Source organism: Syngnathoides biaculeatus, chromosome 2 (assembly GCF_019802595.1).
Source record: "Syngnathoides biaculeatus isolate LvHL_M chromosome 2, ASM1980259v1, whole genome shotgun sequence".
Lineage (NCBI taxonomy): Eukaryota > Metazoa > Chordata > Actinopteri > Syngnathiformes > Syngnathidae > Syngnathoides > Syngnathoides biaculeatus.
The window spans coordinates 33,813,103-33,834,785 of NC_084641.1; the positions used below are offsets into that span (position 1 = coordinate 33,813,103).

General features: G+C 44.4%; 1 protein-coding gene across 1 annotated transcript in view; it reads left to right on the top strand.

Moving 5' to 3' along the window:
• The first annotated feature begins 200 nt into the window (after positions 1–200).
• Positions 201–21,683, top strand: part of LOC133491032 (heparan-sulfate 6-O-sulfotransferase 3-B-like) — a 39,683-nt gene continuing 18,200 nt past the window's right edge. Inside the window, exon 1 of the mRNA XM_061801873.1 lies at positions 201–1,111. Within this exon, the coding sequence (XP_061657857.1) occupies positions 582–1,111 (530 nt within the window). The 5' untranslated portion in view covers positions 201–581. The remainder of the gene's footprint in view (positions 1,112–21,683) is intronic.

The following is a 21,683-nucleotide window of genomic DNA, read 5'->3' on the forward strand; positions in this document are numbered from 1 at the left end:
CACACTGTTTCAGGACAACTGTAATCTACAAAACAAGTGCACGTTTAATTCTGTATTTTTCACAGATTACGTGAAAATTTACTGAGACAGAAATATCCTGACTCTTAAATGAAAAAAAATAATCAGTTTATTATTATCAGTGTAGATTTAGCTTTGCGATTATTTTTAGCGGAAGCTTGTGTTGATCCAGTTCCGCTTTCCATAGTCACTGAGTTTCAGTCAGCGGCACTGCAGTATAAATACACTGTGCACAGTTCGTACAGTAGTGGATTTTTGTCAGGACTGGCGAGCGCCGTCCCAGGAACGCCCCTCGGCTAGGAGAGCACATGCGATGTGCTTGCAACTTCGCCTGACTGACGCAGAGAGAAAAAAAGAGAGCGCCATGTGCGCGCATTTTGTTCACGGCCTGACGGCGTCAAGTTTGGCAAGCGAAGCCCGACTGGCGGCATCGGTCAGCTGCAGTCGGGACTTCTCCTAACCGGAGCGCCCTGCCAAGACCAAACCCAAGCCAAGCCGCAGGATGCCAGCCGCGCGGCGGGAGGATTGCGTCTCGCTTGTGTCCGCGGAGTGACTGTTCCACAATGGAGGAGAAGTTCAGTAGACTCATTTTCGTTCCCATCGCGGCCGTGCTGTGCTTCATGGTCGCCTACCAGTACGTGTGCCCCCCGGAGAGAAACACCTGCTACTTCCTCCGCGAAGAGAGCGGCGTCTTCGAACAATACTCATCCGTTCGTACCGAGCAGCAGCTGGACAATGACTTCGGCTTCAGGACGGGGTTCAGGTTGAACTTCACGGAGCGGGATCTGAGAAGACACGTGAACTTTGACATCCGGGGAGATGACGTGATGGTGTTCCTGCACATCCAGAAGACCGGAGGAACCACGTTCGGGCGCCACCTGGTTAAGAACATCCAGCTGGAGCAGCCCTGCGAGTGCACGCCGGGCCAGAGGAAATGCACGTGTCACCGGCCCGGTAAAAGCGAGTCGTGGCTCTTTTCCCGCTTCTCCACCGGCTGGAGTTGCGGCTTGCACGCCGACTGGACCGAGCTAACGAGCTGCGTCCCCGTGGTGATGAATAAGCGGGACAGAAAGAGTTCCCAAAAGAGAAAAAGGTGAGGCGTGCCAACATTTTATTTAGTTCATCTCAAACGGGTTTCGGTGCATCTCAGCATCCTAATCTGGATCTGCAGCAATCAAATTCATGGTCAGGGACGTTCTGCGCGCATGCATGTTTTGGTCACTAAGTAAACCCCACATCCCCCAGATATTCAGGAACATGTGGAACCAGATTTTCGATGAAACCATACCTGGCCCTTATGCAGATCAGGACCATTTTTTTTATTTGATAAAAAGCACAACACTCTTGCCAGAGTCAATGAGAAGTTTTGCTGCAACCTCTTTGTATTTCATGAACTGATTGGATTATCCCATTTTAATGTTATTTTTCATTTGTTACTTGGAATGATGTCAGGACTAGAACAAGAAAAGTAACATGAAATGTATTCATGAGCAAATTGAAACAAACAAAAACCATACATTGCCCAAACCAATTTACTAATTAAAATATAATGACATAAAACAACACAATGTCAATATGTCTTACACAAGGTATAGTGTTTGTGACATCTTTTTGTAAAGGGGCAGATCTAGTTTGCACTTACAGTATTTGTGATCTCAAAGAAGCGTGAGAAATACCAAAGTGATTTTCCATTTGAACACTCAAACATAATAAAATGTTACACAACAATCAACTTTCAAGGGACCTAGGAAACCACACAAGGTAGGCAAAAGTGGCCTGAACCTGCTGATGGCTTACTGTTAATAGGGGGTCTATAAATAAATGTTACACTGATGGAGCACATGCATATTCATTACCTGCAAATGTGTATACTGAAACATCACACATGCTGTCGAGCTGTTTGAGCTCCAGTGCTAACACGCTCGCTACATATATTATCGACCCACCCAGATCGACCAGGGGTCTGCAATTGACAGGTGGCGTATATTGCAGGTACCTTTCGAAATGCGGTTTTGAAAATGCTGTAAACCGAAATCTCCGCTAGGTTTTAGAAACATCGGTCTGTATGACAGAATGACGGGAATTCTCAATAAATATCCACAAAGAGACAACAGTGGCATCTTAAGAAGTCCACGGTGACACGGTAAAATATTCTGGCATAAAAGGGATACAAAATTTCCTTTCTGCTTGACCTAACAGCTGAACGGGACAAAAAAAAAAAAAAACATAAAAAGGGAGGTCCAATCGACAGGGCACCATTCGCTCCAGGACCGCCTCTTGTGTCATCCAGATTGTGCGCAGGCCTCCAGGCAAATTGTTTGAGAAGCCAGCTCATCTGCAGGTCTGTTTCAATTTGCGGTAATTACAGAAGCCACAGTTAAGCCCTGCCAAGTAAATCGCTTAAGCGGGCTGGGTGCTCTGAGGTGCGTGTTAAAGGTTCAGAAAGCAAAGCTCCATATGTTCCGAAGAGTGTTAAAGAGGGGCAACAAAGGAGGTCAGTGCTTTCAGGAATAGTTCCTTTCAAGAGTCCATTAAGCAACGTTCAGGCGGCCAATATATTGAATTGGAGGTTCTTTGAATGAAGGCAGAATCAACACTCTGTCAGTCAGTGTGACATAATGGACTCTAGAAAATATGTGCTCGTTTACTCCGGCACTTTATCTTCACTAAATGGCAATTGCCTCACTAAATGACAAGCAAAGGAATTGCTCAAGGAAAAAAAATGCGTTCTGTAGTTTTAATTGCACTGCCTGCAGTATTGCAGTGCACTCATTATTATCTGCGATATTACAGTATTTCTGGCTCTTTTTTTTTTGTGTGTTTGAGAAAGGAACGTAAGGTAACCAGTATCTGTGATTCCAACCGTAATGCCCGTGAATGAACTGTACTTTGTCTGTATTTGACATTGTGCTGTATTTCAGCACTAATGCGATTGCAATCTGACAATCCCTATTGTAGTTTATCTTTATGGATTTTGGTGCAGTTGAGTTAGGGGATCTTAACGGTCTAATCCAGAGGAAATGTATTTTATTTGTCTATCATGCAAATGCAGCTAAAATTTCATTTAAAAAAAATTAAAAAAATTCTCAACACAACATAAATAAAATAAATTAGTGCCAAAGTGCACATTTTCTTTGTAATCTGAATGCCTCCCATGTCTGTTTCAAACTGAGGCTCTGTTGTAGCTGCTTCCGTGTGACGTCACGCCTAGACAACCCAAGTAAACAATGGCTTCCTACACAATAGACCATCATACACGGTGCGAGTGGGATCTAGAGGAGATAGACAGCAGTGATGAAGAAGTTTTTTATGGAATGTGTAAATGCTACTGGCTTCTTGTGCCTGAGATTACAAGGGTTTCCGAAGCAATGAGTGTTTATTGAACTCCGAGGACATGGAACACAATGAGCGTCTACACATAGACTGCCGCAGGTAAATAACTAGAACATAGAAAAACATCCCATGCGGGTGTAATTCAACCATATATGTTCGAACCGGTGTGACGGTCAGAGCGTCGAATGCGACACAAGGACGGGATTCGGCGAGACCTGACGAAGTTGACGTGGAACTTTGCAGCCAAAACATAGACTGGTAGGTGCCTCAAGAAAGCTACGAACACCTTGTTGATGAAATAATATAATGCAAACATGTTTAAACATCTGATGATGTCATGCCCCTGGCATCCTCCTTAGGCTGGGCGTGGTCAGCCAATTAGTCGGCACACACCTGCACCCCTTTTCGGCTGATTCCACCCGGTACTTATAGGACACGGGGGACAACTAGTTCCCGCACTCCCGTATACATGACCTACCGTGTACCGACCCTCGCCTGTTCCCTGACCATCCTAGTAAGCCTGCCTCTTCTGATACTGCTGCTTTTCCTGACTGACTCGCTGATCATTGACCACGGACCGAATAAAGGCCTTCTGTACACTACTTGCTTACCTCTGGAGTCGTGCATTTGGGTCCGCCCTCGAGCCTCGTTCGTGACAGATGGTGCTTGCACACAACAGTGAGTCGTTTGTTGTTGTACTACCGACTGAGTCAGCGTAAAACAAAAATCGAAACCTTTGGTATAGTTCTGCGTTTAAAGATTTAGCCCGTATTTTAAATAATGCACTTAACACTTGAGAGCACACACTGCCGTTGTCGAATTTCAGGAAGACCTCAGCATCAACAGTACACTAACTTTATACAGTGTCCAAATGTCATCACCACTTAAACATCACCTGGAAAAGGATATTAGCTGACATATATATCTGTATCGGTATTGTACTTACATTTAAAACGAGGTAGATACTTGTCAATATTAAACAATTGAACACGTACGTACTTACTTGCAACCGAACCCAAGTGAACGCTGTACCGGGTTTTCAAAGCAGTCATCCGTGAAATGCTTGGAACATATTACTGTCCATTTTGATTTGTAAGTCCAATTCGCCCGCTTTGTCTTCACAAACCTGGTCCATAACCTGCCTATATGTTCATCTTTTGGCCATGCATGTAAACTGACCCCGTCAGCGTTTGATGCAGAACAGCCATATACAACACACCTCCTCACCATCTTTGCTAGCTTTTTCACTCTCTAGCTAAATTTTGTTGTGACGTGACGTCTTATTCTGGGGAGTGCCGGAACTTGCTGAATCTAAGTGACATTTTGAACAAAATCTTGAGATTGACTTTGACACAAATTTATTTAATTTCTGTTGTGTTGAGAATTTTTAAAATATTTTTTTATGAAATTTTAGCTACATTTGTATGATGGATAAATAAAATACATTTCCTCTGAATTACACCTTCAAAATCTTCCACACTTACAGAGCTTAAGCTTTTGTGCGCAGGCAAGTCACACATGTGCAGAAACAGAAAGATCGAGAGAAACGATTGAAGAAAAAGAAATGATTAAAAGGTGCGTTGTAATTATTTTGTCCAAGTGCTTTGCCGAAACACAATTTTAAAAGCAAATTGAATCAGATGTAGCTCAGTGGTCAGAGCACTGGTTTGGTAAACCAGGGGTTGTGGGTTCGTATCCCACTGGGGCCTCCACTCCCTGAGAAGGGTTGCGTCAGGAAGGGCATCCGGTGTAAAAAAATTGTGCCAAACATATGTGCGTTCATCTGAGATGACATGCTGTGGCGACCCCGAAAGGGACAAGCTGAAAGAAACTTACTTACTCTAGAAGGATGTCCATGTGTTCCTTTTGATGATTTTGAAAATAACAGGTATTTTCGAATTTCAGATTTTCACAATTAATCTCCTTCACGTAAAAGGCACCGAGTTAGTTCATGAGTCAAGTGTGGATATTGGAAACTGGCTCCTCATGATAGTATCATATGTGGTCATCTATTGTTTTGTTCTGTATTGCTCTGTCCTCTGAAACAGACATTTGATTTCAGTTCGTATTCTGTGCTGCTGTGGAGAGCATTTACAGCTTATGCTGCGGTTAGTCACCTTCTGTGGGTAGGTAGGTATACTGCACTTGACAACACAGTTTATTTTGGGAAGACAAGGTAAAGGTGCAGGTACTTCTGACACGTCTTTGGAAATATATCTGTGCCCTCAGATTTTGAATCTGAATTACTAATGCAGAATTTTATTACCATCAAAGTATTTTGGGGTGTACTTTTCATTAAAAAAAAAAACATTTTCAGCTGCAAAGTCAACATCCAGTGTTAAACATTCAATGTATTTACAGTAGTTGTAATTAATACATTCAGAGTCTGTTTGAGCATTTGACACATGTTGTCTGGTTCAACTTATGTTGCTCAATTCAACATTCAGTGTAGTATTTTTTCCAAAGATGTCTCTTCTGAGTAAAGATGGCTTGTTTTTTTGTGATGAAAAAACAACTGAGGGTAGTACAATGTAGCTGTAATGTTAACGTTTCCCCCCTCCAGTCTATGATGACACCAAGACTGGGATGTGTTTGGATCCCCACAAAGGACACTTTTCCTGGTGCCTTTTGTTCTAGAGAACACACGATTATGCTACTAACTACATCAGTGCAACTGCATGCAGCACCATGGCAAACCTGGTTATACCTGAGGACTGTAACATCACGACAGGTTATTAATCAATAATAAAAGTAGCAAAAGTGAAATGTCCGAGCACTGCGGTTTCCTCCCACATCCCAAAAACATGCAACATTAATTGGACACTAAATCGTTGTGTGATTGTGAGTGCGGCTGTTTGTCTCTATGTGCCCTGCGATTGGCTGGCAACCAGTTCTGGGTGTACCCTGCCTCCTGCCTGTTGATAGCTGTGATAGGCTCCAGCTCTCCTGCGACCCTTGTGAAGATAAGCGGCTAAGTAAATGAATTGATGGATGGATGAATATTGGGATCGTTTTCCTCTCAGATTCCAAACACATCCATGGTAGATTAATTGAAGACTAAATTGTTTCCAAGTATGAATGAGAATGAATTATTGTTTATTTATGTGTCCTGTGGTTGGCTGGCATCCAACACTTTGCATTTTAAGAAAGTGCAGGATTATTTCATAGTGCGGCTACTGTGTGTTGTCTACTCATTTGTATTTACCTGTTTTGGGAATCCATTTGGGTGTTCCTGACAGTGCACCTGTCATCCATAGTTTGTCTCAAATGCAGAACCACAATTCAAAAATCCTGCACATTAAAATAATGGATTGAGACTAAAGAACAGATGGATGTGAAGTTGAAGCAATGTGCAAAAATCAATCACTTTAAAAGCATTCAATTGATCATTACAAAATGAGGTAGTAAGACCAATGTTAATATAAATCATTATATCAGACAATATAGTGAGCCACTGATTGTGTAGTAGTACACGCCTAACTTTGGTGTGGGCAGCGTGTTTTCAGTTTTTGCTAAGTGATGGTGTCCATATGTGCCTTGTGAATGACTGGCGACCAGTTGAGGGTGTAGTCTGCCTTTCACCCAAACTTAGCCCGGAAAACCGCCTGCAACTCTTGTGGGGATAAGCGATTATGAAAATGGATGGATGGACAATATAATACATTTAAATGTAGATTTTGTAGGTATAGTTATTTTGTTTGTGGTAGTCAATTATTATTATTATTTTTTTGCCCTAATAGGGGCGGCACGGTGGATCAGCTGTAAAGCATTGGCCTCACAGTTCTGAGGTCCCAGGTTCAATCCCAGCTCCGCCTCTATGGAGTTTGCATGTTCTCCTTGTTCCTGCATGGCTTTTCTCCGGGCACTCCGGTTTCTTCCCATGTCCCAAAAACATGCAACATTAATTAAATCCATCCATTTTCCCCCCAACCCAGTCTGTCTGGTGGCTGTCCAGGCCACCCAAAGCAAAGCGGGGTGATTTGGGCAGCCGTCCTCGAGGAGGAACCCAAAGGCAAAGCAGGAACCAGATGGGAGAAGGCGATGGCTCCGGATGAAGACATCCCAGGACGTGGTTGTGAGGTGGCCGGGGATCGGTCCCCGCCGAGTCTCGGTCGTGAGGCAGCCATGGATCGATAGCCACCAAGGCTAGGTCATGAAGTAGCTGAGGTCGGTTACTGCTGAGGCTTGTTTCGGGGGCAGCTGAGTATGGGTTACCACTGTGGCGTGGTCCTCAGACAGCCGGGAATGGGTCACCCTTGAAGCGTGGTCATCAGACAGCTGTGGACTGGTCGCCGTCGAGACAGGGGTGTGTCGCTGTCAAGTCAGGAACGTGAGACGGAAAAATACCTGTCGCTGCCGAGACAGGAGGGTGAGGCGCCCGGGGACGGGTCGCCATCGAAGCTGGAGTGGGGGCCGGCCGGTCAACATCGAGACAGGAATGTGAGACAGCCGAATACCTTTCGCCGCCGGTGTGACGGTCTGAGCGCTCCCCCGTGCTGAAAAGTCTCCTTGTGATGAATGCGCATGCGTTACTAACATGGGAACTCTTGGTACACAGTAGACGCTTACTGGGAAATCTCCCGGTCTCATAGTTCCCCTTCTTCTATATAGAGGGAGCTAACATATGTTATAACCTAACCCTAACGTAACCTCAAAACAAAAGTTGATAACAAAAGATATACACATATATTTACGTTCGCTGTGTTCGTGTTTCTGAGACGTCCATAGAGAACATGAACACTCGGCGACAAGTTGTCAAAAGGCACATGTTGAAGCATGAATGGGACAGTTTCAGAATGGGTGGAGGTTTGCAAAATATATGCGCATGTGCATTAATATACGCCCATGCCAGGGTTCGCATGCGTCCCTAAAAGTCCCTAAAAACCCCTAAATTTTCGAAGGTGCATTTAGGGGCTCCTAAAAGTCCTTAAAATCCGCGAAAACCTGTCAAGCCCCTAAAAAGGCCTTAAATTATAAAAAATCAAAGGGAGGACCTCTACCGCCAAAATTCTCCCGAAAAAAAAAGATCTTTTCTTTAAAAAAAATAGCGATCCGTCTGGCGCCTAAAACAGCCGGAAATTGTCAATGGAAGTCACCGTGTTGACAACGAGTCGCCATCTTGTCGTTGATATTCCATTGTTCGTTTCCGTGAGTCGGCATTTCACTTCGTCTTCGTTACGTCTTTCATTGATCCAACTTGTATCATGGGGAAGTGCATTTTTCAAGATGCTTGGGTTGAAAGTAACGAGTTTGGAAGCTGGGTTCGTCGAGATGCAAAAGATCGGCACATGTTTTACTGCCATCAGTGCAAGCAGAGCTACCAGCTAGGAAAGATGGGCGTCAAAGCGCTGGAGTCGCACCGGAAAAACAGGAGACACGCTGATTTGGCGAAGACTCTCTCATCTTCCGTTGGTATCAATCTGTTTCTAAAATATCAAGATAGTGATGAATGAACTTCAGGCAGTGGTACTAGCAGTGCATGCGCACCTACACTTGTCCAGTCATCGACTTCAACCAGCCGGAAGTCAGGGTTTATGAACGTGGTTCAATACACGAAGGCGGACTTGTTAAAGGCAGAGATCGTGTGGACTTTAAAATTGATCTGCTGCCATTACAGTTACAAATCTTGTGAAAATAATTCAAAAGTTTTTGCAGTCATGTTCCCATTGCTAGAAACTACCACTGTGGGGAAAGGAAGACTTCGTACCTGGCTACATTTGGCATCGCTGCCCACATTTCATCTCTACTGCCTCAAAGCCAAAAAAGCCAGAATAGAGACTGACATATCTATGCTTATTGAGAAGGCTAACAGGCTGTGTGAGCAGGCAGAAGAAAAGAGGAATCTGAGGTTTATCACTGAGGCCAATGCACTCAGAAGCAGAGCAAAGGACGAGAGAGCCTCTTGGGCACCTCTGCAGCAGCAAATAGAGGAGGCACTGGGTAGGCTCAAGGAGCTAGAGTAGGGGTGCTGAAACAGACATCAGTAGAAGACATTTGTGTATATAGTTGCAATTGTAGTTAGAATCAGTTTTTCTGTATACTGTTATGTGAAGACGTTGACAATGGTCATATCAATGAGAACTACCACAAGGGGCGACAGGTGATCACTCTCACAGGTACTGATGTACTGGAACATTTGATGAACCAAGAACGGTTGATGGCACCATTGGGTGAGTCTTTTTTCCTTACTCTTGATTTCCCACAATGGCCCTAAATTTTTCGTGTCGGCCCTAAATTTTTTCTGTTTCAGCCCTAAATTTTTCGTGTCAGCCTCTAAGAATGGCCCTAAAAAGCCCTTAAATTTTTTGGGTCCGACTGAGTATGAAACCTGCATGCGCATTACTCACAGTAGCACCGGGAGCGCTCAGACACCGGCACCGAAACGAAGGGGACCATGATGTCGTCATTGCCGGGGTGGGAACGTGAGGCGGCTGCTGAGCCTTCGCCGTTGCTGAGCCAGGAACGTGAGATGGCCGACGACCCTTCACCACCGCCGTGACAGGAAGGTGAGACGGCCGACGAGCTTTCCCCGCCTGGAGAGGAATGTGAGGCGGCCGCAAACCTGTTGCCACTGCCGGGACAGGAGTGGGAGGCAGCCGTGGAGTCGTCGCCTCCACCTGTACAGGAGTGGTAGGCAGCGGAGTCGTTGCCGTCGCCACCTGAACAGGAGCGTGGGATTTAGAGGGTGGCACCTGAAGAACCGCAGCCCGCAGAATGCTGCGTTGTTGCTCTTTCGGTTTCTAACTTGGCACACCTGAACTAGACGGTTGCCCATGAATGAGAGTCGACGGCATTAGCCGGAACCCGACTGGCTTCTCGTCTGGCTCAGAGTCAGAGTTCCCGCTGGGAAAATGGCAGAAACTGGGTGGCATGAATACATTGTTCTTGGGAACAGAATGGACCAACGGGAATGATAAAATCCTCTCCCTTTTCACTGGAGGAAAGTTGTTTTTCTCATCTTTATCTGAATCCTCTCCATCCCCTGTACTTAAAGCCCAAGTGTCATCCCTATAAACACTTTTAAAATAGGTATTTAAATGAAAAATACATATAACATTATTCACTTCAACGTCTACACGAAAAAATAAATATGAGCGGAGAGCGCGTCATCCATGCCAGTGTCATTCAACATCCAAGTGGTCACCATATTGGCTGCATCTACTGCCCGCGACGTCACCCCGGACATTCGCCATTGAAAACACGCTGTGGCCCCTAGTATAGGACACACCCCTTCAGACATGGAAGCGCTTTTCGAGGAAGAGAACATCTCACAACCGAGTGAAGTGACCGCAGCAATATTACCCTTTCGTTTTGAGCCATATTTAGATAATATGCGGATCACTTCTAATTAACAACAGACTCCCAGACAGTATGTGTGAGCCAGCCCAGCCGAAGCCATGCTCGTCCATGAGGCATGGCTTTGGTGGCGGCTCGTCCGCCCACCTACTATAGAACACGGAAGCTCCATGACAGTACCCCTTTAAGCTCTCTGCAGATTGCTTCTGAGTTCTGCTTTTTTGCAAAACAAACACTGGAGGCGCTATGGCAGGCTTGTCTTCGTTCGTCAAGTCCGCTATTTTACTTTGACACTCGTCCGGAAGTCTGTTGCCACCGCGACGTGGGTGTGACACGGCAGCGGGTCTGTTGCCAGAAGCGACGTGAGCTAGGTTCGGAAACGGGTTGGTACCGTGGCGTGAGCGTGATTTGTCAGAAAGACCGTTGCCACCGCTACATGGGTGTGGCGCGGCAGCGAGTCTGTTGCTACTGCGGCGTGAGCGTGGTTCACCAGGAGATCTGTTGCCACCGCGACACGAGCTTGGGTCGGTAATGAGTCTGTGGCTACTGCGGCATGCACTTGGCAGCGGGTTGGTCGTCAACGCGACATGGACCTGGCTCGGTAGTGGGTGTGTTGCCACCGCGACATGGGTCTGGCTCGTAAGCGGGTCGGTTGCTACCGCGGCGTGAGCATGGGTCAGCAGCAAGTCTATTGAAACCGTGACATGTCATAGCTTGGCCAGTAATCTAATTCCCGCTAAACCTGGTCTGTGAGGACCTGAAGTTCGCTCTATTTCCGCCCGCATTTCATGATAGAAGACCTCGTTATCTGCACCTCGGGAAATGCGGACCCCTCCTCCTTCTGTGCTGGAAGTTTAGTTGCCTGGGAGGCGTGGATGAATGATGGTGGGCACTCTACTTGGGCATCTCCTCTGGCCGCCATGCGAAGGACCCGGATAGATCGCCAAACTAGTTCCCCAAAAAGGATTAGAGGAAGAGGAGTTGGACTCACAGGGCGAAGGCACTCGGCTGCTGGAGATACGGGACCGTAAAATGAACTCCTCGAGACACATCACCAGGAGGGAAAATTCACATTCATTGTCCGAGTCGGAATCAGGCAGCCGGTCATATAAATTTAGGTCTTCCTCTAATCCGAAAAATCTGAGTCCAAAAGGACATGTGGTGGTGAACGGGTCATGGTTGGCACGTAGTTGTGACGCATGGGCGATGCGGGTGACCAAGCAGGAGAGGACGATATAACGGAGCCCACGCGAATAGGAGATGCTTGGTCCTTAGGCCGGCGGTGTCCTCGGCAACGTGCCCAGCGATGCCTCACCTTTCCCGCTGAGTTCTGTTCTTGCTAGTTCCTTCTGTCATAAGCCATCAGTATGGGGGAGGACCCAAATGCAGGACTCCGAGGCAAAGGCATAATGTCCAGTGGGTTTTATTTCAAAAGCAGTGTCCGCACTTGGAGACCCAGTGCAAACTCAATGAACTGGTTTGTTTTGTCACAAATCTCCTGAATGGGGGCAGACCCAAAATGCAGGACTTTGAGGCAGATGCATAATGTTCAATGTAGTTTATTTCGGAAACTGGGTCATACGCGGTGTAGCAGTCCGACAAGGCAGAGGCACAGAAATGCTAGGTTAGGTGCGATCCAAAAGACATACAGCACCGCCCAGAGCAGTGGCATGGCCACACCCTTCTTAGCATTGGCCAAGTCTTGCTCATGACACAGCGGCTCGACACTGAGCCCCTCCCGGATGACCGAGCTTCTCACCGAGTCTCTAAAGGAGAGCCCAGACACCCTGCAGAGGAAACTCATTTTGGCTGCTTGTATCTGGGATCTTGTTCTTTTGGTCACGACCCACAGCTCGTGAACAGAGGTGAGGGTAGGAATGTATATCAACTGGTAAATTGAGAGCTTCGCCTTTCGACTTAGCTCCCTCTTCACCACGAAGAACTGATACAAAGTCTCCATCATTGCAGATGCAGCAACAATCCACCTGTCGATCTCCCGCTCCATTCTTCCCTTCTCTCGTGAACAAGACCCCAAGATACTTGAACCCCTCCACTTGGGGCAGGATCTCATCCCCGGCGTGGAGAGGGCACGCCACCCTTTTCAGGACCATGGTCTTAAGATTTGCAGGTGCTGATTATGTATGCATCATTTCTCATTATATTACTATGATGTGATGACATAATATAGGATTTTAACTAAGTAGAAATAGCGATCTAATCGCAGCAATGAATTCTGTTATGCACAGATAACAGAAATGCTGTGGTCGTTGTTAAATAATAAGTGAAAATGACATTCAGAATGTGCATCCCTAGTCTTGACGTAATTCACTCCCCTCCTTTACGTCTAAACATTCTCCACATAAATGAGTTTCGAAAACATGAATGAAAATGTCTACCACGAAGTCACCAGGCTAGTGTTAGCAAGCGCTGCATTGTGGTTCACATAATAAAAAAGGTATTTTGCACTGCGGGAACATTGCCATATATATACATCAGTAGTATGTATATGGTCAATTTCGTGTGACAAATTACGGGACCTTCTACTCTCTGTTTACACTCGGGGCATCCATCTTTGAAAATTGAAAATTCTCAGAGTTTCTGAACGGAACACACCCCCGTGAGGTGATATTTTTGGAAAAAATACACTGTTGAATGACTGAATGTTGTGTTACATGTGAATTTAGACTAAAATCCCCTTTGCGCAAACCAGCAAAATATGACAAGGCAGTTGTGTTGCGTTTAAGACAATTTAATCACACACAGAACAATACAATTCAAAAATTATAAAACAACTAACACAAAATAGAAGTTCAAAGACCGAGTCGTTGATCTAAGCTACAAATAGTCACCAAAGTTGAACAACCAGGCAAGTGTTCTTTCCAGCGAATTTTCAAAGTCAACAAATGTTCCAGAAATGTCCAAAGACGAAAGGCAGAATGCAGTGTGGCGTGTACTTGTCCAAAGCAGCGGTGATAAGAAGCTCCGTTGACGGTCATTCTCGTCCTTATATAGGCACTCCTCAGAACATTCCAGAATTCTGCATCGCAAAAGATCCTCATCATAATAACTCATAATAATTCAGAAAAGTATTAAAGGAAAATAAAGAGGATAAAGAATAAAAATGCACAAACACATAACACTCTCCCCCTTAAAGCCCGGGTGTCATCCCTATAAGCATTCTAAAATAGATATTGTAATGAAAAATACATATAACAGGAACAATTAGAAAGATGGATACATGCACTGGAAAGGAGAGGAATGAAGATTAGCTGAAGTAAAACAGAATATGTGTGTGAATGAGAGGGATGGAGGGGGAGGACTGAAGCTCCAGGGAGAAGAGATAGCAAAGGTGGACGACTTCAAATATTTGGGGTCAACAATACAGAGCAATGGAGATTGCGTTAAGGAAGTCAAGAAACGGGTCCAAGCCGGGTGGAACAGTTGGCGGAAGGTGTCTGGTGTTCTATGTGACAGAAGAGTCTCCGCTAGGATGAAGGGCAAAGTTTACAAAACAGTGGTGAGGCCGGCCACGATGTACGGATTAGAGGTGGTGGCACTGAGGAGACAACAGGAAGCAGAACTGGAAGTGGCAGAAATGAAGATGCTGAGGTTCTCGCTTGGTGTGAGCAGGTTGGATAGGATTTGAAAGAGGGACAGCCAAAGTTGGATGTTTTGGAGACAAGGTTTGAGACAGCAGATTTCATTGGTTTTGCGAGAGAGTGAGTATATTGGAAGAAGGGTGCCGAGGATGTAGCTGCCAGGCAAAAGAGCGAAAGGAAGACCAAAGAGAAGGTTGATGGATGTTGTGAGGGAAGACATGAGGGCAGTTGGGGTTAGAGAGGAAGATGCAGGAGATAGGCTAAGATGGAAAAAGTTGATATGCTGTGGTGACCCCTAACGGGATAAGTCGAAAGCAAAAGAAGAAAGACCTCAATCGGAAATGTTGTGGTACCTACAGTAAGTACACTCCAAAATGCTGCCAAGCCAATAAAAGACTCAGAGTTTCCTTCTCAATGGTAGAAAATTTTCTTTGGCAGTCACTGTGATTTGATGGGTGTGTGTCCGCCCGCCCGCCATAGCACTCGCAAATCCGCACAGTTGAGATCGAAAAATCACGCGCGTAAAATTTGTTATGAGTAGAAATACATAGATATTGAAAGACGTTGCTTATTTTGTGTAGTTTTGACCAATGTTCCCTCTAAGATGCACCACTGCGCAATTGCGCACTTGTCGCACAGTCTCAGGGCACATGAAAATCAATCCAGCGCAGTGAACTAAAGCATGGTGTCTTTTTTTTTTTTTTTTTTTTTTTTTTTAACACGGACACGGTCTCTAACAACGAGATGCTGCTCGGCCTACTTCTGCTTCCTAGTTTACCTGACACCACCCCCCTCCTCTCTTAAAAGGGTATACTCATAATTACAAACAGAACACACACCCACAACTTTATATCTGCAGGCAACTAAAACTGAACTGAATCCCCCCCGTACTCTATAATGAATCCAGCCTAATCTTTATTTCACTGTTTCACATATTCGGTTTGCCCTTGCTTTTCTCATCCCTCCAAAGTTATGACTGTGTACACACGTTTGCAAAAATCAAAATAATACTAATCTACACCTCTTTCATCGGTATAATCAACATAATTTAACAAAACGCTGACTGTAATCACATGAATGAATAATTTAGAGAGCATTCACTCAGAAATTAAGTAGCTTCAGCCTACATATTTAAAGTGCATTCTGCGGCGCACCAACCTTAGCAGTGTGAGGACACAGGTTGCTTACAATGGATACCGCCGCATCACGAGAAGCTGTTTTTCGTGATAAAAGTACAAATATGAATAATACCAAAACAAAAGCTCTTTGATTGATTCCAAAGTCTTCTAATGTTGGCGATATCTGGATAGGTTACCGATGCCCGCAGCTCGAAATTCTTGCTCCATTTGTGTTTCTCCAAGGCATATGGGTCAATATTGTCGATCAAAGCACGTTTCCTGTCATAACGGTGTCTTGAAACAACATCTAACGAGCCCCAATAACTTTCCAAAGTCTTCTTACCCATCATGCGTCACTTTTTACAGTGTACAAACATTTGTGTAACTCAGGTCTGTATGAAAAAGCGATAGAGTGAACCCATCCAACATTGATTGAGTGATTGTAAGCAGTGCCGGGATGAGGTCATGTGGTTGAAAACAGTCTATAGCCTCCAACTTAGCACTAACTGGTTGTACCATCCTGTGCCCTACAACATGCCCCAAGAATTCAACTTGGGCCTTTCCAAACTCACGCTTTGCAAGATTGACACTCAGTTTCCCTGCCGACAGTCTCTCGAAGAACTCCCGAATCCTCTTCAGTTGAACGTCCCATTCCATGGCGTAAACGACGACATCATCTCTGTAGGCTTTGAGACCTTCCAGACCCGATGTCACGTTATTGAGCAGCCTTTGGAACGTTGTTTGGGCATTCTTTTAGCCGAACTGCATCACTTTGTATTGACATGGTCCATCATGTGTAGCGAATGCCGCAATTTTCATAGCACGTTCCGTGAGCGGCACCTGCCAGAATCCCTTCAGAAGGTCAAAGTTATTCACGTATGGCGGTTGACCATCCACTCTCGGCAGAGGGTAGGAGTCAGTTCGTGACAGTGCATGGACAGTTTTCATGTTAGCGCAGCAGCACCAACCACCACCACCACTCTTAGGCACAAATGCACTAGGTGAACTCCATGGACTGTCACTGGGTTCAATCATGTCATTGTCCAGCATGTACTGCACCTCCTTCCGCAGAATCTCACTCTTCGCAGGATTCATTGGATATCGGTGTTGTTTCACAGGCACAGCATCACCCACATCCATATCATGACTAACCAGGCATGTGCGGGCAGGCACATCTGGAAACAGGTGAGAAAACGCAAAAAGCAAATGTGACATTTCAGCTTTCTGGTCAGCTGACAAATGTGTCAATTTCTCATCAAGGCGAGCTAACAGATCAGAATTGCACAACTTTGGTGCAGAATTATTACTCAAATCATCAAACTTGACATCGCTAACAACATCATCAACATTGTCATTGAGGCTTGCATCTTCATCAACTGTACAATCAGAAACTGGGGAGAAGAGTGTTGTAGCAAATCAACTGATTTGTTTGGTTTCAACACTATCATGACATTTCGTAATCGTGATATAACCGTACAGGTTATTGTCAGGACAATGTAGTCTGTCGCTAACCTTGGTTGGCCAGGAATCGAAACTAATTATAAAGTAATAAAAATAAAAATACACAGACACATAACAGTTGAATTAAGCATTAGAAGTCAAAGAGACAAAATGTATCGACTGTTGAACTATATATACACTGAATGTTGAATTTTAACTGACAAAATAAAATATTTAACACTGAAACTTGAATTTGAAGCTGAAAGTTTGAATGAATTTTGAATTTGCAGCCAAATACGATCATTTATGAAGTTGAAAAGTACATTGAATATTTTGATAGCACAAGGAGTCCTTGGGTTAAGACAGTCTCGACCTAAGACGTTTTGACTTTACAACGCCCGTCCTCCGCCCGCCACTTTGTCTTGCTAATGCTTGTCCGTGTTTGTGCGCCGGGAGTATCCCCACATTTCTCGCCCTTCTTTTGCGACATCATCACCCCAAAGTAGAAAGCAGTGTCTTTTAGCAATGCTTGTGCAGCCAAAAGGAAGTCCATTACCATGGAAACAAAGCTCAAGATCATAAAAAGATTGGAGAAAGGAGGGACAACAACACGACCAAGGCTTCAGTCATTCAGTCTTCTGTAGAAACGGATCTCAGTCGTAGACCAAGTACACCCTGCACACATATATAAATTGTAAACATGTATTGAACTCGACGGCACGGTGACTCAGCTGGAAAGCGTTAGCCTCACAGTTCTGATGTCCTGGGTTCAAACCCGGATTCGCCCGTGTGGAGTTTGCATGTTCTCACCGTGCCTGCGTGTGTTTTCTCCGGGCACTACGGTTTCATTCCACATCCCAAAAACACGCAACATTAATTGGAGACTCTAAATTGCCCTTAAGTGTGATTGTGTGTCTGACTGCTATCTGTCTCCAGGTGCCCTGCGATTGGCTGGCAACCAGTTCAAGGTGTACCCCGCCTCCTGTCCGATGACAGCTGGGATTGGCTCCAGCACTCCCACAACCCTCATGAGGATAACTGGCAATAAAAGTGGGTGGATGGATTTAACATTAGTTTGAAGGCACTAACCATAAAGAAATCTATATTTTAACAACTTGTCCTCAACCCTAGGTATGCTCATTAACATGGCTTCAAGATATTGGCAAAGCAATAGTTATGATTATTTTGATCAAGATTGTAATCACAATTATGAACCTTGAGTCATATCCTTAATCAATCATAATCTTCACGATTATGAATCATGATAAACTTGAACTCAAGGCAGCCGCTACAACAATTGTTAATAGTATGCATTATGATAACATTATGGTAACCGATGGGGTTTGAGTGCCAACATAAAACGAAAAGGCTCATATATTCATGCATTGGACATTGATGCCATTTTAGGTTTCCATTTTCAAGTTGGCACAGGGGCACGTAGCTGGCGTATTACGGTAATGCATCGCTTTGTAAAGACAATCATTTTGCAAGCTAGCTTAACTTAAGAGTTTCAACCGCAGTCTGGCCTGACCGCTGTCATTTGTCATATAGTGTATGTTGTTTGCCACTTTGGAGGAATAATTGCGCACATCTTCCTTGTCCAGTGTTCCGCCTTTTTTAGAGATGGCTGAAAAGAGGAGTTGTGTTTACCTACCTTGAAGGCATACAATTCTACTGCACTTTTAAGATTTGGCTTCTTGTTTGAACTCTCTTTGACCTGAATAAAAAGATGTCCAAAAAACAGATGTCGATCATGCGCAACTTACATGCTCCATTGTTTGTAGTGCTTGCTTCTCTCTGTACTTGATTCACTTTCGCAATTGCACAAAGAGTGACTGAGAGGCTACCGCGGCTTTTTTGGGAGCTCAATGAAGCATTCCCCCTTAGTGGCTGGCTGACAAAGTTGAGAAGGTGCATTGTATGCATCAGAGCCAAGATTTTCCATGTAATAAATAATCTAACAAACGAATAAAAATCACCAATGATCAGGCTCATTTGTTCGTGGCTGCCAAAATTGTGATTACATTTAAAACTTGATCAATTTTGCAGACCTACTCGTTAGCATACCAAACACAGGAAGTCAGCTATCCTGTGTTGACGTTGGGCACATATCAGAGGAGACTCCCTTGATGCACCGAATTGACAAATGAGTGCAGTGAGAGCCTCGCACATGCATTAAAATAAGGATACGACAATTTTTGCACTCTGCTGCAGATTCGTCACTTACGAACATAGAGCCGTGGAAGTTGTCAACTCCCGTTTCAATCAAAGTGTTGGAAAGTACAACTAAATATTGCCCTGAGGATTTGTGTTGTGCCAATGTATCTCAGTTTTTTTCATTGCTTATGCCATGCAAAAACACCTCGGTTTTGTCATATGAGTCTCTAGAAAAAACCCATCTGACAATTATTTCTGTTTACCCAGTTTTTCAGAGAACGATCCACTTCAGTACACCTGTTATGTTGACAGGCTTGATAGTGGAGAGGTGTTGGGTCGGCGTTTTGCAGGAGAATTACAGCATACAAGCTTGAGAAGTGTGAATGATGTGATTGCAGGCATCTTGCTAGAAAATGCATAGAATTTAGGAATGGATGGACCATTTAATTCGTAATTGATGTTTATTCAGGCACCGTAGAGCTGGTAATGAAAGAAAGGACCTTTAAGTAGGACGTGGGGTGAGTTTGATATATATATATATATATAATATATATATATATATATATATATATATATATATAATATATATATATATATATATATATATATTCTTTTAAGTTAAAGCTCACACGAACCATACCTCTTGGACTTTGTGACACTGAGCCAGGTCTCGAGTCGTTTTAAGAAATGTAAGATATTCAGAGGATCTTGGTAATCTCTCCACTACTGAAGGGGATTAGGATTTATTACACAAGGGACGAAGAAGGGGGAGATTAATCCAGTCAAATAAATTGAAGTTCACAGTCTTTATTTTAATATTATTATTTTTACAAACTCTTGGAAGGGATATATTCTTTATTGATACAGTAACGTCAGCTATATTAAATGTGTATGGTTATGAGCTACTGTGTAACAGATCTTCAGAGCTGCCATACAAAATGCAACTCATTCCACCAGCCTTTCAGAAATTCCTTTATTTGCGTGGGCGGAAATGACCTTTACTGACTACAGCCTTACATTTCTCTATCCTATAGCTACAAGATATAAACATAGAGGACATCTAGGCAGATGCCTCACAAGAATGAAAGATTAAGAGCTGAAGCAAAGGTTAAGTCTAAGATCCTAACCCAACATAAAACAGGGTGACGTGAATGTAGATTTCCTGAATGCTTTGCATCTGATGTCTGTTCAAAACAGACAAATTGACCCTGGGAATGCTAGGAACATACCTTTATACCCAGACACACACACTGTCACTTTTCTAATGGTGTTATATTATTTGTGTAACATCACTCCCTTATGTGGTAACGTAGTTTTTGCCAAAGCAAAGTCATCACGCTCATGTGTACACACATCCGAGCAATGAACAAATAAGTGGCAATTCAGAGTCACTCGTAAGTCTGCTTTAAGAAAAAACAAGAACAAATCCCAAAACAATTATTTTTGCGATTGAATGAAATGAAATTAAAGCATGTTGTTGCATTGCTTTGTTTACTTGCGCTGCCATGTTTATTTGAGCATGTGAATATGCGCAGTTGTAGCCACACTTGTACTCGATCACATCCTGGATGCTGGTTAGACTAAGATATTTGAAACTACAACAAGGCATTTTGGCAACACTTTTTTTCCGTAATGAAAAGTGGATGCTTAAAACGTGTCAGTAGTCTTCTCTGGTGTTGTGACCAAATCTGTAACCTACCAAAAATGCAACCAGAACTTAAAGTGGGACTGTCATCCCGATAAACATTCTAAAATAGATATTGTAATGAAAAATACATATACATATAGTGTTGCCAAAATGCCTTGTTGTAGCAGAACTGGAGGTGGCAGAAATGAAGATGTTGAGGTTCTCGCTCGGAGTGAGCAGGTTGGATATGATTAGAAACACGCTCATTAGAGGGACAGCCAAAGTTGGATGTTTTGCTGACAAGGTTCGAGAGAGCAGACTTCGATGGTTTGGACATGTTCAGAGGCGAGAGAGTGAGTATATTGGTGGTAGGATGCTGAGGATGGAGCTGCCAGGCAAAAGGGCGAGAGGAAGACCAAAGAGAAGGTTTATGGATGTGGTGAGGGAAGACATGAGGGCAGTTGGGGTTAGAGAGGAAGATGCAGGAGATGGGCTAAGATAGCAAAAGATGACACGCTGTGGCGACCCCTAACGGGACAAGCCGAAAGGAAAAGAAGAAGAATGAAAAATACATATAACAGTATTCACTTCAATGTCTATACGAAAAAATAAATGTAAGCGGATCGTGCGTCATCCATGCACAAAGTTGCACAATTGAGTGTCCCTCGACATCCAAGTTGCCATATTAGTCGTGTCCTCTGTCCTTGACGTCATCGTCACTTCCGCCGTGCCTGCTACTATGGAAGCCGAACAACAGAGATATTCTGACTTTTCCGACGCCCCTTCTGACACCGAAGCTCTTTTTGAAAAGGACATCACCAAATAACCGAGTGAAGTTAACGGGGCAATATTACACTATTGTTTCGAGCCACATTCAGATGATATGCGATCACGGCCAAACCGTATCCCCGTCCAATCCACTTCCGCGGCGGAGATGAGCCATCCCAGCTCATCGCAGCCGGCCGGTCTGGCTTATGACAGAGCCGAGCGGTGGCGCTTTAGGGGGGGTTCTCGCAGTCGAGCCGGGGCGCTCTATGCGCGCACGCGACTGAGTAACGCATTCTCGGCTGGGTTCTTCAGAGCCGCCCCCGTCGC